General features: G+C 40.7%; 1 protein-coding gene across 1 annotated transcript in view; it reads left to right on the top strand.

Annotated features, from left to right (window-relative positions):
- ddx43 (DEAD (Asp-Glu-Ala-Asp) box polypeptide 43) overlaps positions 1 to 14,903 on the top strand; it is a 72,762-nt gene that overhangs the window by 10,297 nt on the left and 47,562 nt on the right. Inside the window, exons 2-5 of the mRNA XM_043680581.1 lie at positions 4,425 to 4,480; positions 5,943 to 6,081; positions 7,466 to 7,612; positions 7,757 to 7,838. Of these exons, the coding sequence (XP_043536516.1) occupies positions 4,425 to 4,480; positions 5,943 to 6,081; positions 7,466 to 7,612; positions 7,757 to 7,838 (424 nt within the window). The remainder of the gene's footprint in view (positions 1 to 4,424; positions 4,481 to 5,942; positions 6,082 to 7,465; positions 7,613 to 7,756; positions 7,839 to 14,903) is intronic.

The raw sequence follows: 14,903 nt of genomic DNA, 5'->3' as shown, positions 1-14,903 counted from the left end.
TGTTTTCCCTGGAGCATCGGAGGCTGAGGGGTGACCTTATGGAGGTTTACAAAATTATGAGAGGCATGGATTGGATAAATAGACAAAGTCTTTTCCCTGGGGTCGGGGAGTCCAGAACTAGAGGGCATAGGTTTAGGGTGAGAGGGGAAAGATATAAAAAAGACTTAAGGGGCAACATTTTCACGCAGAGGATGGTACGTGTATGGAATGAGCTGCCGGAGGATGTGGTGGAGGCTGGTACAATTGCAACATTGAAAAGGCTTCTGGATAGGTATATGAATAGGAAGGGCTTGGAGGGATATGGGCGGGTACTGGCAGGTGGGACTAGATTGGGTTGGGATATCTGGTCGGCATGGACTGGTTGGACCGAAGGCTCTGTTTTCCATGCTGTACATCTGACTCTAATGGGTGCAATTCATACACTATTTGAGGGTAAGGTTGAAGACTTCGAAGCATAACTTAATATGGGGGAAGCATATTGGAGCAGAAATCTACCCAAACGTAGCCAGTGAAGGATGAAAACTTGTAGGGAATTCAGTCAAAAGCAGGATCAAGTGTTTGACATGGTATATTGGCAACCTTGTGCCAAGATGGGAGGGCATTTAATACTGATTAAAGGATATTAGAGCAGTGAAGGAAAGGATTAAATTATTGTGATCCAAGTTGGGAACATACAAGAAAGTGTGAATAAGAGGTCCTCTTTGAAAAGTACCAGAAGTTTGGAGTGAATTTAAAAGATAAAACTTAAAGGGTTGAAATCTGTGCAATATTCCCATTGTCAACTGCAATAGAGATGAGCAGATTAAAGAAGTGAATTTGTGGTAGAAGGACTGGTATGGGAAATACTATGTTCCATGTCATATAGCATTGCTCTTGTTCCAGTGCCTGCACTAATCAGTAATGTTGGATGGGATTTCAGAACTGGCTGAGACCAAAATCCTAACTAGGAAGCTGTGCAGGGTGGGAAAATCCAAAACTAGAGGGCATGGGTTTAAGGTGGGAGGAGAAAGATTTAAAAGGGACCTAAGGAGCAACTTCCTCACACAGAGGGTAGGTGAGTGTAAGGAATGAGCTGCCAGAGGAAGTGATGGAGGTTGATACAATTACAACATTTAAAAAGCATCTGGACAGGTGCTTTAAAAGGAAGGGTTTAGAGGGATATGGGCTAAATGCTGACAAATGGGACTAGATTTCTTTAGAATCAAAATTGTGGTGCTGGAAACACACAGCAGGTCAGGCAGCATCCAAGCAGCAGCAGAATCGACATTTCTGCCATTTCCAGCACCACAATTTCGACTCTAATCTTCAGCATCTGCAGTCCTCACTTTCTCCTAGATTATTTAGGATATCTGGTTGGCATGGATGAGTTGGACCAAAGGCTCTGTTTCCATACTGTATTCCTCTGTGACTCTGACTTTCAAGGGCTTATAAAGATGGGCAGGGTACTTAAGGTGAGAGAGGGATAAGCTGGAAAAGTAGTATAAATGTTTCAAAAACTAATACAATACTGAATGGCTTGGACAGAGTAGATGTTGAGAAGATGTTCCTATTAGTGGGAGAGACTAGGACTCAATGACACAACCTTAGAGTAAAGGGAAGACCTTTTAGAACAGGTACAAGGCGATATGTCTTCAACTAGAGCGTGGTGCATCTATGGAATTCACCGCCACAGAAGGCTGTGGAGGCCAGGTCATTCCGTATATTTAAGACAGAGATAGATAGGTTCTTGATTATAGAGGGGATCAAAGGTTACAGGGAGAAAGCGGGAGAATGGGGATGAGAAACTTATAAGCCATGATTGAATAACAGAGCAGACTTGATGGGCTGAATGGCCTAATTTCTGTTCCTATGACTTATGGTCTTGTGGTCTAAAAAGAAAAGAGTGTACAGTAACGAGTCAGAAATTATGCTTTTGGCAATACAGGTGTAAAGAAAACTAAAAGCATTGGAGGAGCAGGATGGTGGCTTAGTGGTGAGCATTGCTGCCTCCTTGCACCAGAGACCCATGTTCGATTCCAGCCTTGGGCGACTGCCCATGTGGAGTTTGCACATTCTCCCAGTGTCTGCATGGGTTTTGTCCAGGTGCTCTGGTTTCCTCCCACAGTCCAAAGATGTGCAGGTTAGGTGAATCGGTCGTGCTAAATTGCCCATAGTGTTCAGGCATGTGTAGGTTAGGTGCATTAATCAAGGGTAAATATAGTATAATAGGGTAGGGGAATGGATCTGGGTGGGTTACTCTTCAGAGGGTCACTGTGGACTTGTTGGGCCAGATGGCCTGTTTCCACACTGGAGGGCTTCTTAGATTCTATGACGTGAGTAAAACATTAGGGCAGAAAAATAGGTTAGAATAGTTCATTGATTAATTACAGGCACCAGTTTAGTTTGGAGGGGATGGTAGAATAACCATTAGTGACACATAGTTGCACGATGATCAGGACGGGAAGTAAATATTCCAGACTCTAATGTCTGCAGGAAAGATGGGAAATAGGTGGAGAGAGGATTAGCATTAATAATTCCTCTGTCACTGAAGGTAATTGATATTTAACTCCCCTTTTGATCTGTTTGTCTGTAAATAATATATCTCTCAAACTAATGGATGGATTTCAACAAAATATCAGGCTATGGCCCAAGGAAGAACTAATTAGTTTTGGAGAAATTGTGCATCCAGTTCTGGGTTATTTTGAAATAATTATTAGCATTGAGAGACGGGCATATTGACTTTCGTCAGAATGTTATGGATTTATTTTGAAGGCAATTTAGAATGTTGTATGCGCTATGATGAAAAATTGTTGCAGTTTTCAAGTGTGCGCTAAGTTTTCAATGAAGATTATTGAATGAGAGCGAAAGCACACTTACAAAAAGATTTCCTTTCTTAGCTTCGTAGTTTGACAGTATCAACCAATCAGATCTGGAAAATAATCAAAGAAACTAATGGAATCCTAGCCTCTTTCATCAATAGGATTAGAATGCAAGGCTGTTGGGATTATCTTGCAGCTATACAAAGCCAACTGAGGCCACATAGCAGTCCTGTGAACAGTTCTTGACACCACACATTACAAAGGATAGTATGGCCTTGGTGAGAGTGCAGTGTGGCTGGATCAGATTCATACCTCAACTCCAACGATTCAAATTATGAATTAAGATTACACAACCTAGGATTGTATTCCTTGGAATTGAGATAGTTAAGTGGTAATGTGATCAAAGTATTCAAGATATTAAAGGAAAGAGGAGGATAGAAACTATTTCTGTTGATTGAGATGTCTAGGATTACAGGTATACCATAAAAATTGGAACTATGCCTTTCAGAGAATTAGAAAATGCTTCTCCGTGTGAAGGGTGGGAGACGTTTGGAACTCTCTTCTGCAAATGATCATCAGTGTTAGATCAACTGTTACTTATTACTTTCTATTGATAGATTTTAGACTGAAAAAATGTGTTAACTGACACGAGGCAAAACCGGTTTTAGCAAAATTGCAGATCAACTATCATTTCATGGAATGCTACAATAGGCTCTGGTTAAATGGCATGCTCCTGTTTGTGTTTCATTTTCTCAAACTCTGAATAAGTTTGTCAAGTGTAATTTTTCTTTAATAAATCTAGTTGTCTATGTTTAATTATAAACCTGGGGTAAATTACACAAACTAGGGTTGCATTCCCTGTAATTTAGATGATTATTAAAAACTGTGACTGAATCTCTGTGGTAAATACCTTCACTTCTGCTTCTTTCTCGGAACCTCACAAAAACATATAGAAATAGGGTTAGTAGTTGCTGTCTTTGCTGTATGTAGCAATCTCCCTCACTTCTCCCTGTTCCATTATATAAATGCAGCAAAAATTGGTGCTTCCTTCTTCGGAAGTTTATCCCATGCCAGGCACAATGACAATTTCCATCACTTGCAGTCCAACTTTGCAAAGGGAGTTTGAAATAGGTGGTAATTCCACTATTGCTTGTCTAAAGAGCCTAATCCCTATTTCAGGTGTATACCCTGCCTGCCTACTGAGGACATTTTACCAATATAATGGGTAGAGAATAATGAGTGTGTACCTACTACCTGCTGAATCAGGGCCTATTTTACTTCTGTGGTACAGATAGTCAATTTCTTCATCTGTCACTAAATATTGTGCAGTAGCAGAGAATGTCAGCATAATATGTAGGATTCACTTGAAGTATCTGGGGCCTTTTACAACATTGTCTGAATCAATCCATATTGACTCCATCCTACTCCAATAATCTGCAGCATACTGTTGGGAAGACTTTTATTGTGCAATATCAAGGGGTGGGTTCGGGGGAGCATCGGGGAGGGTTAATGGAAAGTCTGAGAGTAAGACAAGGTATCCTAAGAGGTAAAGAGATTTAAATCAGTCCGTAACCTTCCAGTTCTTTATTGAACTGCACTGTCTAGTTCTGGGTTTGATTTGTCTAGGTCGAGGAGGATCTAAAATACGTGAGCTGGAAGAAACATCAGGATCAAAAATACAGGTAGGAACTTGTTGAGAATATTCTCAAAACTCGAATTCATTCTGATCTAGATACAACTGTAGAATGATTTTTCTGTAAAACACTAGCAGAAATTTCCAAGATCCCAGGTACACAGAGTTCTGATTAATGCTTTTCATCAAAAGCCAGTTGTAGGTTATGTACTATAACCAAAGTTACACAGGAGCAGATGAATGTGGTCCTTGCAGCACTTCTAAAAATGAAGACTCTAATGTATCAAAAGTTGAATTTCTGGTAAATCTGTAGATTAAATTTCCTGTCCCCATTTGCAAGTATTAGATTTTGCCATCTGTACCTCATCATTGTGAATGTGAGTTGGGGTTGCGTAGTTTGGGTCGGTGCAACAAAACTGTCTGACACAGTTGTCTGATAACAATCTGAAAAAAGGTTCATTGACTGGCCACCTACTCTGGAAGTGACTTCATTCAGACTTGCAGTTCCATGTGACTATGGGAGAAATCAGAAATTGAGATTGTATGTTTTCACTCTTTCTGTTGTCCATGTTAATAAAGAAAAGGGTCCATATGATGGGATTAAACAATTCCAGTGTAAATAGCAAATGAAAGATTTCAGCAAGGAGTAGAATTGTGATGCTAGGACCGATGCTGAGTGATCAAATTTAAGACTTTTTTGAGGTATTAGAGATCATGAGCAGTTTGGATAGTGTAAATGAAGAGACTTAAAGGTAATTGGTAAAAGGACAGTGACACAAGATTTTTCACACAGGAAGTGGTTAGGGTCTGGAATATACTGTCTGAGAGTGTTGTCGAGGCAGAGTCAGTTGAGGCTTTCAAAACAATTGCATTATTATCTGAAAAATAAGAAACATGATTGCAAGGTTATGGAGAAAATGCAGTGGAGTGGCACGGGGCAAGTTGTTCCTTGTCTGTGCCAGCACTTTGAATCAGGCGAAATGGCCAATTTGCCATGCTGTGATTCATTGTATGATCTGCTTCACGCATATAGCTGGAGGAAAGACATTGTTCAAAACAAAGAGAATGTCCCCTAACTGTTCTATGAGAATCCTGTCCCCTGAGTACAGTGATGAAGCCAAGGTAGAAGCAACATTTCGTCAACTGAAAGCAAAAAGCAAACTAGCATCAATTCTGAAACATTCATGTGTTCTTAAAAGCAGGATAAAGATCAGCTGGATCATGGCAACAGTGAGATTAAAGGTTGAAAGCCTCTTGTAACAGAACTGAGGTTTTTTCAAAGTTTGAAGGCAGCAGATCTGGGGTTAGACTGTCACTCATCCTAATCCATGATATAAGAGTGACTAATGTTCCAAACAAGCTGCACATCACTGCTAGGGAGAATGGAGTCTGTTAACTTGCTGTGTCCAAAACCAACAACACAAGCAGATACTAGAATATGCTGTTTTACCCCATTTTGGTGTCATAGGACTATTGATTTTGCACTTTTAAAAAAATTTCTTTCATGCTAGATATTAAAAGGAGACTTTGAAGTGGAAGTGAAGCTGTTTGGAAGCCATGCAGCCCAGCTGAAAGCCAAGGAACTAATTGAGAATATTGTTGAGAGGAGAAATGCAGATGAGGTGGATGGAGCTAGGAGGTCTGACCGAAGTAAGTCTAAAAGGTCTTAATTTTAGAACATGGAACATTACAGCGCAGTTCAGGCCCTTCGGCCCTAGATGTTGTGCCGACCTGTGAAACCAATCTGAAGCCCATCTAACCTACACTATTCCATTATGATCCATATGTTTACCTAAGGACCATTTAAATGCCCTTAAAGTTGGCCAATCTACTACAGTTGCAGACAGGGTGTTCCATGCCCTTACTACTCTGAGTAAAGAACCTGCCTCTGACATCTGTCCTATATTTATCACCCCTCAATTTAAAGTTATGTAACCTTGTGTTACCCATCACCATCCAAGGAAAAAGGTTCTCGCTGTCCACCCTATCTACCATCTGATCATCTTGTAGTCTCTATTAAGTCACCTCTCAACCTTCTTCTCTCTAGCTAAAACAGCCTCAAGTCGGTCAGCCTTTCCTCACAAGGTCTTCCCTCCATACCAGGCAACATCCTGGGAAATCTGAGCGGTGGCTCAGTGGTTAGCACTGCTGCCTCACAGCACCATGGTCCCAGGTTCGATTCCAGCCTTGGGCAACTGTCTGCATGGAGTTTGCATGTTCTTCCCATGTCTGCGTGGGTTTCCTCCAATTGCTCTGGTTTCCTCCCACAGTCCAAAGATGTGCAGGTTAGGTGAATTAACCATGCTAAATTGCCCATAGTATTAGGTGCATTAGTCAGAGGGAAATGGGTCTGGGTTACTCTTCAGAGGGTCGGTGTGGACTGGTTGGGTAGAAGGGCCTGTTTCCACACTGTAGGGAATTTAATCTAATCTTCACTGATTGGTCAAATGCAGGCGGTGGAGATAAGAAGTAGGGAATTGTCCACAGTGACTGAGTGTAGTTGAGAGAGGGAAGCACACGCACTGACCTGGGGTAGGGGAATGAAGTAGTGTTTGTGCTGTCTCTGAGGATGGGAGTTGCCTCCCTTGATTGATCAAACAGAATCATCACATTGATTGGAAGTTGCTGTGAAAAACCTGATCCAGAGGTTCAGCTCATGAAACCTATGGTATAATTGTGGATTTCAGAACCAGTCGAGTTTATGGATCAGAGTTGAAAAATGTGGTGCTGGAAAAACACAGGTACTCCAGCATCTGCAGTCCTCACTTTCTCCGAGTTTATGGATCAGCCAAATTAACAAAAACCCTATTGCTCTCCATTACTCTAGACGGTAATTGTACAAAGGGCACTCTCCTAAGTGGTCAAGGGTGTGATTTGTGTTTGTTTGAGCCTGAGTTTATGATGCTCTAAGTCTAATAGCAGTTGACGTTGTGCTACAGATCTCTGGATCTCAGATGTGAAAGGAAGCTCACAATCTGTTGGAAATCTGCATTAATTTTGTCTTTTCTCGTTTCTTCCTCGCCCATCCCTCAAGGCATCTCATCGAAATTAAGTAGCAGTGCAAGGACCAGCTCTGATACTTACTCTGCTAAATGCAGCAACGTGAACACACCCCGTCCAGTCATCAACTGGAACTCACTGCGTGCAAACAAAGAGAAATATGAAGCCATGAAGTGGGCTGGTTGGTATTTCCCTTCTGTCATCTTATACAAGCACTCAGAAACCCTGGTCACCAATATGACTGAGGCTGAGTCTCCGTAGCCCATATTAGATTGACCAGAAAGAATCTGTTTTACAAATAACCACTTTCTCTTTTTGCGTTAAGGTCTTTCACCAATTAAAAAAAACTTCTACATCGAAGCTAAGACAGTTGGCAATATGACACCAGAAGAAGTAACAAATTGGAGGTAATTCTTTTTCTGAAATCTGACAATACAAATTCAGAGGTGCATTTTCCAAAACATTTGTGATTTGATTTTAAGTCCAGAAACTAAAAAGCTGAAAATTTCCTTCTACATTTCTCTTGCAGCATTTAGCTGGTGGTCTGGTCTCTGGACCTTCACATCCGGTACTCAGGCATGCTTTAGAAGATTGGAAAGCAATATAATTCAAACAGGCCATATTGCAGAATCTGCTGCTTTGCCATTTTCAAGTTAGAGCAGTTTGCTTTATAGAAGGTTTTGGCATTCAAGACCAGTGTTGCATGTAAGCTGCACAGTCGTGTAACTGCCTAAAAGTTCCTATACCAGCCAAGTATGAGTCAGTCCCTTTAAGTTACCTGCACTTGCAGTCTGTGCAATTAGCTTAAAGGGCCTGGTCACTTAAACAAATTCCAAAACAAAAGATAAGCTGGTCATGACTGAGTTAGCAGCAATCTTGTTTTTGAATCTGAAGAAAGTGCGTTCAAAGATTCAAGCCTATAATCAAAGCTAGCACTCCTGAGGCAGTGCTTCATGGCTGTGCTGTTAGGTAGGCAGTTCCAAGCAAGAGCTGCAGTGTTAGAGGATCAGTAATGAAGGGTGGCTACACGCTCAAAGCGCAACAGTTGCCCTGTGGGAAGTACCATGCCAAGAGAATAATGCCATGCCAGAGGAAGGTAGCACCAGGGAAGGGCCGATTGTTGGATGGGCTGCATCACCAGAAGGGAGACAACAAAGGATATTTGCACCATCAGAGGAGTGAGGCTGAGAGTGGACAGAGCTTCACTGGAGCACTGCAGCAAGCCTGAGACAGAAATGTTGGCCAAGGAACACAGTGCTATGTTGAAGTGATAGGCAATAGGAAGTGCAGGGTCATTTTCGCAGACAGGGCGTAGGTGGTAGCCCAGTGCAGGGTCATTTTCAGGTGATTTTTTTCAAATGAGATGTAAATCCCAGAGGCCTCATCTGCCCTGTCAGGTGAATGGAAAAGGTCCTATGGTACTAATTTCAGGTAAAACAGAGGAATGCTGTTTTGTGTTCTGGTCCACATTTACCCCTCCATCAACATCACTACTACTGATTGATTGTCTGCTCATTTATCTCATTACTGTTCATGGGATCTTACTGTATGCATGTTGGCCATCACCACATTTCTTACATCATAATAATGATGATTCTTCCAAAGAAAATGTTTCAAATAAAAAAAACCATAGAATTGGAAATGCTGAAAGTCAAAAACAAAACAAATTTCTGGAGAAACTCAGCACGTCTGGCAGCAAATGTGGAGAGAAATCAGAGTTAATGTTTCGGGTCCACTGTCCCTTCTTCAGAACTGATCATAGTGAGGAAAAGGTTAGTGTAAATGCTGATAATGAAGTTGGGAGAGCAGCAAACAATACATGAAGATAAAGCTCAGACAGAGGACAGTAGATGGACAGACAAAGGAATGGACAATTAGCCTGGGAGAATCTATAGTGCTAATGGGGATCATTTAGTATGGTAGCAGCTCACGTAATGACAAGGACTGGTGTTTGTGGATTGAGGTAAGGACATAGGTGAAGGTACTAAAGACCTAAAATTATTGAACTTGATATCGAGTCCTGGAAGCTGCAAGGTCCCCAAGCAGAAAATGAAATGTTATTCTTCCAGCTTGGACAGAGCTTCACTGGAGCACTGCAGCAAGCCTGAGACAGAAATGTTGGCCAAGGAACACAGTGCTATGTTGAAGTGATAGGCAATAGGAAGTGCAGGGTCATTTTCGCAGACAGGGCGTAGGTGGTAGCCCAGTCTGCATTTTGTCTCCCCAATGTAGGGGGGATCACATTGTGAGCAGCAAATACAGTAGACTAGATTGAATTGTAGATAAATGCTGCTTCACTAGGTGTGTATGGGGCCTTGGATAGTGAGCAGGGAGGAAGTAGATGCGCAAGTGTTACACCTGCGATTGCATGGGAAAGTGCAATGGGGCGGGTGTTGGGAGTGGAGAAGTGTCTGTTGGTGGCGTCTCGCGAAATTTGGCAGAACCTAATGATCCTTTAGACGTGGATGCTAGTGGGATGGTAAGCAATGACCAGGGGAACCCTATCGCTATTGTGGGAGGGGTGAAAGCAGAAGTGTGAGAGATGGATTGAATACAGTTAAGTGCCTTGTTGACCACAGTGGTGAGGAATCTTCAGTTTAGGAAGAATTTGGACATTTCAAAGAGCCCTTTGTAAAAGCTGACATCATCGGAACAGATGTAACGTTGATTAAGAAACTGGGAGAATGGAATGGAGTCTTTACAGGAAGCAGGGAGTGAGGGTGTGTAGTCCAGATAACTGTGGGAGTCTCTGGGTTTGTGGATAGTGGTCATCATCCTGTCCCTAGAAATGAAAACACAAATGTCGAGAAAGGGAGGAATCAGAAATGGACCAGGTGAAAGTGAGGGCCGGGTGGAAATTGGAAGCGAAATTGGTCGAGAGAGAACAGTCTGATCATTGTCGTCAATGTTCCAGAGAGAGGTGTGGGTGGGGCAGGAGTAAGACCTCAACAAGGAACGTTCCACTTAACCCACGAAGAGACAGGTGTAACTGGATAACCATGGCTACACTTTTGACCTTAAGTAAAGGAGGGATTAAAGGAGAAGTTGTTCAAAGCAAGGACTAACTTGGCTAGGTGGTGGTGGATGAGGACAATTCAAGCCTTTTCTCCAGGAGGAAGCAGAAAGCCCTGAGACCATACGTATGAAGGAATTGCATGTCTGTAGTGAAGAGGAGATGGCTGGAGCCTGTGAATTGTCATAAGCGTAAGAAAAATCGCGAAAAGGGACTGGATTAGGGGAGAAAAAAATTGAGTTGAGATAGGAAAATGTATCATTGGCTTTGAAGCACTTTGTCCCGATCTGAAGCTGTAAAGGTGCTGAATTCTCAACTGAGAGGAATGAGAAAATCTTATTAAAATGTGATTTTTTTCAATGCTTTGTCAGGGTAGATCAATGTTACCCCTAGTTTTTTGGGAGTGGGTATAATGTGTAGAACTGTGGGACACAGAATAAGAGATCATTTAGGACTGAGGTGAGGAGGATTTGCTTCACTCTGAGGGTGGTGAATGTTTTGAGGAAGCTCAGCCACTGTGTAGTTCTAAGTCTGTGTTGGTGCATTTCTCCATATGAAATTATCAAAGGATGTAGGGTTAGTTTGGGAGAATAGTTTGAAATAGAAGATCAGCAATAATCTAGTTGAATACAGGCTCAAGGAGCCGAATTGCCTACTGCTGCACCTGTTCCCTATCTTCCCTTCTCCGTACAATTCTTTACTTATACACTTGTAACATCTGCGGGCCAACTGCAGGGGTGACCAGTATTATGCAACTGTGCTCAAGTGATTGGAGTGCTGTGCAGACCTTGGACTCAAAGCTGCAAGCAAGTGGATTTAATTCCCAGTCGTCTTAATTGTTAGTGTTTGAGTGGTGGCATTTGTACTCTAGCTGTTATCAGCTGTTGAATGCTCTCCATTTTATGGAATGTGGCTGGCTTCTTACTAAAGCAGAAAAGAATTATTGCTTTCGCCATCTGTGTTTTGGTCACTCTTATTTTGCCCTGACTGCTGTATAAATATTGAGTAATTATTCTAGCAGATGTAGTTCTGCTTTTTACCATCGGCTCTCAACAAGTACCTTCCCTGCTGCTGTGTATGTAGGAAAGCTGTATAGGGAGTGTTGATAAGTAGTTTGGTGAGGAAGGAACTGAACCTGATTTCTATTTTCAGATGCTAAGGGCAGGTGGACTCTTCACACAAGCAGTTCCAGTTCCAGGTGGATAAGGGTCAGGAGTTTGTTACCTTAAAGCAACACTTTCCATCGTTAGATTTACAGCTTAATCTCGGAAGAGTCGTTTCTGAGTAGGGAGTTGCCCCATATCCAGATGGGAAGAGCTGATTAGCTACAAAGTTATCAATCTCATTCAGAGCTTCTCTTGGCAAGAACAGTGTATTTACTCTTAGCAATTCTTGCCTGAGAGAGAACAATTCACATATATTGACCTTTTAATACTTCCTTTGACCTGCATGAATCCTGTTCTTATAATGATTTTATTGCTGCTCAATTTGAGTTAAAGTTGTGCAAAATAATTCTGCCTGTACTGTTCACTTAAATGACTTCAAGTAACTGTGGTAGATTCAATCTCTTTGGGTTAAAATACAACAACCAATTAAGGACTGTGGACCTATTGTGTATTTTGGATAAAATTTGCATTTCTGAGTTATGAGATAGAGTTTTTGCTACATTGTGCTTTTTTATGTAATTAATCAAAAATTGTTGTGACTGGTGCAAAAAATAGAGAATTTTAAGCACAAATTGCATTCAGTGCAAATCATCTTTTTATGATTCTGTACTAGAAAATAGCCCGGCACAAGAAAGTACCCGGACACCAAGCTGAATTATCGCCATTGGATCTTTTCATTTAGACCACTTATGCTGTTTCAAAGAGGCTGCATAAATGAAGCTTTTGCTTGATACACGAGAACACATACACATTTTAAAAACATTTTTCCATTTAAAATTAATTTACAAAGTCATTGACTAATAGATCCTTTAATATCAGTAGCAATTCATCCTATGCATTTGTTGGAAGTCATTTTCAGTCATTTCAAATAAGGCAAAGGTGGAGATTAATGTTGAATAAATTTTTTTCTTGTGATAAAATAACTTTCTGTTGTATTAAAAAAAAATGCTAGGTTACCATCCATAAATATATGAAGCAATTTGTTTTCAAATGTTGCACAGTATAGTGCTATCCAGTAGCTCAAGCTCATGGCAGATTTTGCATTTGATATGCTATCTGGGCGGCACGGTGGCACAGTCTTTAGTATTGCTGCCTCACAGCGTCAGAGATCCGGGTTCAATTCCCGCCTCAGGCAACTCTATGTGGAGTTTGCACATTCTCCCCATGTCTGCGTGGGTTTCCTCCAGGTGCTCCGGTTTCCTCCCATAGCCAATTCACCTAACCTGCACATTTTTGGACTATGCTAAATTGCCCATAGTGTTAGGTGAAGGGGTAAATGTAGGGGGTCTGGGTGGGTTGCGCTTCGGCAGGTCGGTGTGGACTTGTTGGGCTGAAGGGCCTGTTTCCACACTGTAAATAATCTAAGTAATCTAAACTAATCTAATCTATTGGTTGAAGTGAAACTGGCAGGGGACTGGGGAGAAAGTGCTTAAAATTGGTGCAATTTGTGGCCAGATCACCAACTACATCCAATACAGCAACAACTTGAGGCCATTAAATTTGAACTCCGTTTTGCTTTCCACATCAATCACCCCATTTAAAAGTAATTTGATAGGTAAAATGATTGAAGATATTTAAATATTTATATTATGAAATATTGATACTTGTATTGAACTGATATGTAAGGGCAAATATTATAGGTTTGTAGAAGTGGAATTCTTTTATAATATTGCAAGCTGTTTCAGTATGGTGAGCTTATCTTGCTCATAGATTTCCTATAAAATGTCTTCAAACTGGATACCAAGCCGTGTTGCTACTTGCCTCTTAATTCTAAGTTCTCTCACTCTATTATGAAGCACTTGATCAAAGACCTTTTTGACAATCTAGATAAATTGCATACACTACATTATTTTTCCTACTGTGTTACTTCATTAATCAATGAGATTGGTGAAGCACAACTTTCCTTTGAAGTTCATGCTGACTGTTCATTATTATAGCTTCAATTTGTAATTATCTGTTTTTTCTCTTCATTGAGAATTCCACTTTTCCTATAATCAATGTTGAGCTGACTAGTCTATAATTCCCTGGACATGTTCTGCCCCATTGTTAAACATGAGAGTTGTATTAGTTATGTACCAGTGCTCTTGAACTACACTTTTTTTACATTGAATTATTAAATCTACGTAGTAATCTCATCCCTAATCATTTTAACATTGGTGAATTCAATCCATCTAATCTAGGAATTTTATCCTATGAATTTCAGTTTATTCAGAACATTCCCATTTATGTTTAAATGTGCTTATCTTATTGTTCATTTCATCATTTAGTGTCATGACTACGTTCCATCTTCCTGTGAAACACTGAAACAAAGTAATTTAATATTTCTGTCATTTCTTTCAGTACTTATGAAATTATCCTGTCTACTTTTGACAATCTTATTCCAACCAGGGCTCTTATTGATGTATCTATGAAATATTTTACTATTTTGTTTATGAAAATTTCATAATTTCTCCTTTCCTTCTTAATTGTTTTACTTCTCTTCTAATTTGTTTTTGTTTTCTGTCTGTTATCCGTATACTTAATTTCCTAACTCTCAGTTGTGCTTTATGCCTTTAGTTATCCATGGAATTGCAAAACTGTTCAGTCTGAGTTTTCCTGAGTAAACTTCTCCTGCACTATGTGGAGGACTGTTCTAAAGGTTTCCCATTGTTGTTCTACATCATTGTTTCCTAATATTGTTGCCCTTTTTACTCCACGTTCTATTCTCAGCTTCTCAAAATCAGCTTTTCTTCAAGCTATAAATGTTGTTCTCTTTGTACTTTGTTTTGTTCTATCATGGTCTTAAAGTATGTTCTCACTATTGCCTAGATAGTCCCCTTACTTTTACTTCTCTTGCCTATTTTAGATTATATCCCATTACTAGGTCCAATGATGAATTTTCTCTTGTTGGGATTTTTGCATTTTGGAAATAAAAAGTAAGTCCTGAATACATTATAGGAACAAGGCCAGCATTTGTTGATCATTCCTAATTGCTGCCAGGAAGGTGGTAGTAAGTCACTTCTATGCTTTGAACCATAGTAGTCCCTTTGTTGCTGTTAAAGGTGGAAGTTCCTGAATTTTGACCCAGCCACAGTGAAGGAACAGTGATTATAGTTCCAAGTCAGGGTGATGTGTCTTGGCAGGAAACTTGGCAGGTCATGGTGTTCCCATGCAACTATTGCCCTTGTTCTTCCAAGTGGTAGAGGTCAGAGTTTGGAAGGCGCTGTCTAAAGAACCTTGGTGACTTGCTGCAGTGCATCTTCCATATGGTGGAAACTGCTGTCGATGTATCAGTGGTGGAGGAAGTGAATATT

This window comes from Chiloscyllium plagiosum, chromosome 3, assembly GCF_004010195.1.
Source record: "Chiloscyllium plagiosum isolate BGI_BamShark_2017 chromosome 3, ASM401019v2, whole genome shotgun sequence".
Classification (NCBI taxonomy): domain Eukaryota; kingdom Metazoa; phylum Chordata; class Chondrichthyes; order Orectolobiformes; family Hemiscylliidae; genus Chiloscyllium; species Chiloscyllium plagiosum.
Note: the sequence above shows the minus strand (reverse complement) of the source record. Positions and strands in the feature narration are given on the sequence as shown.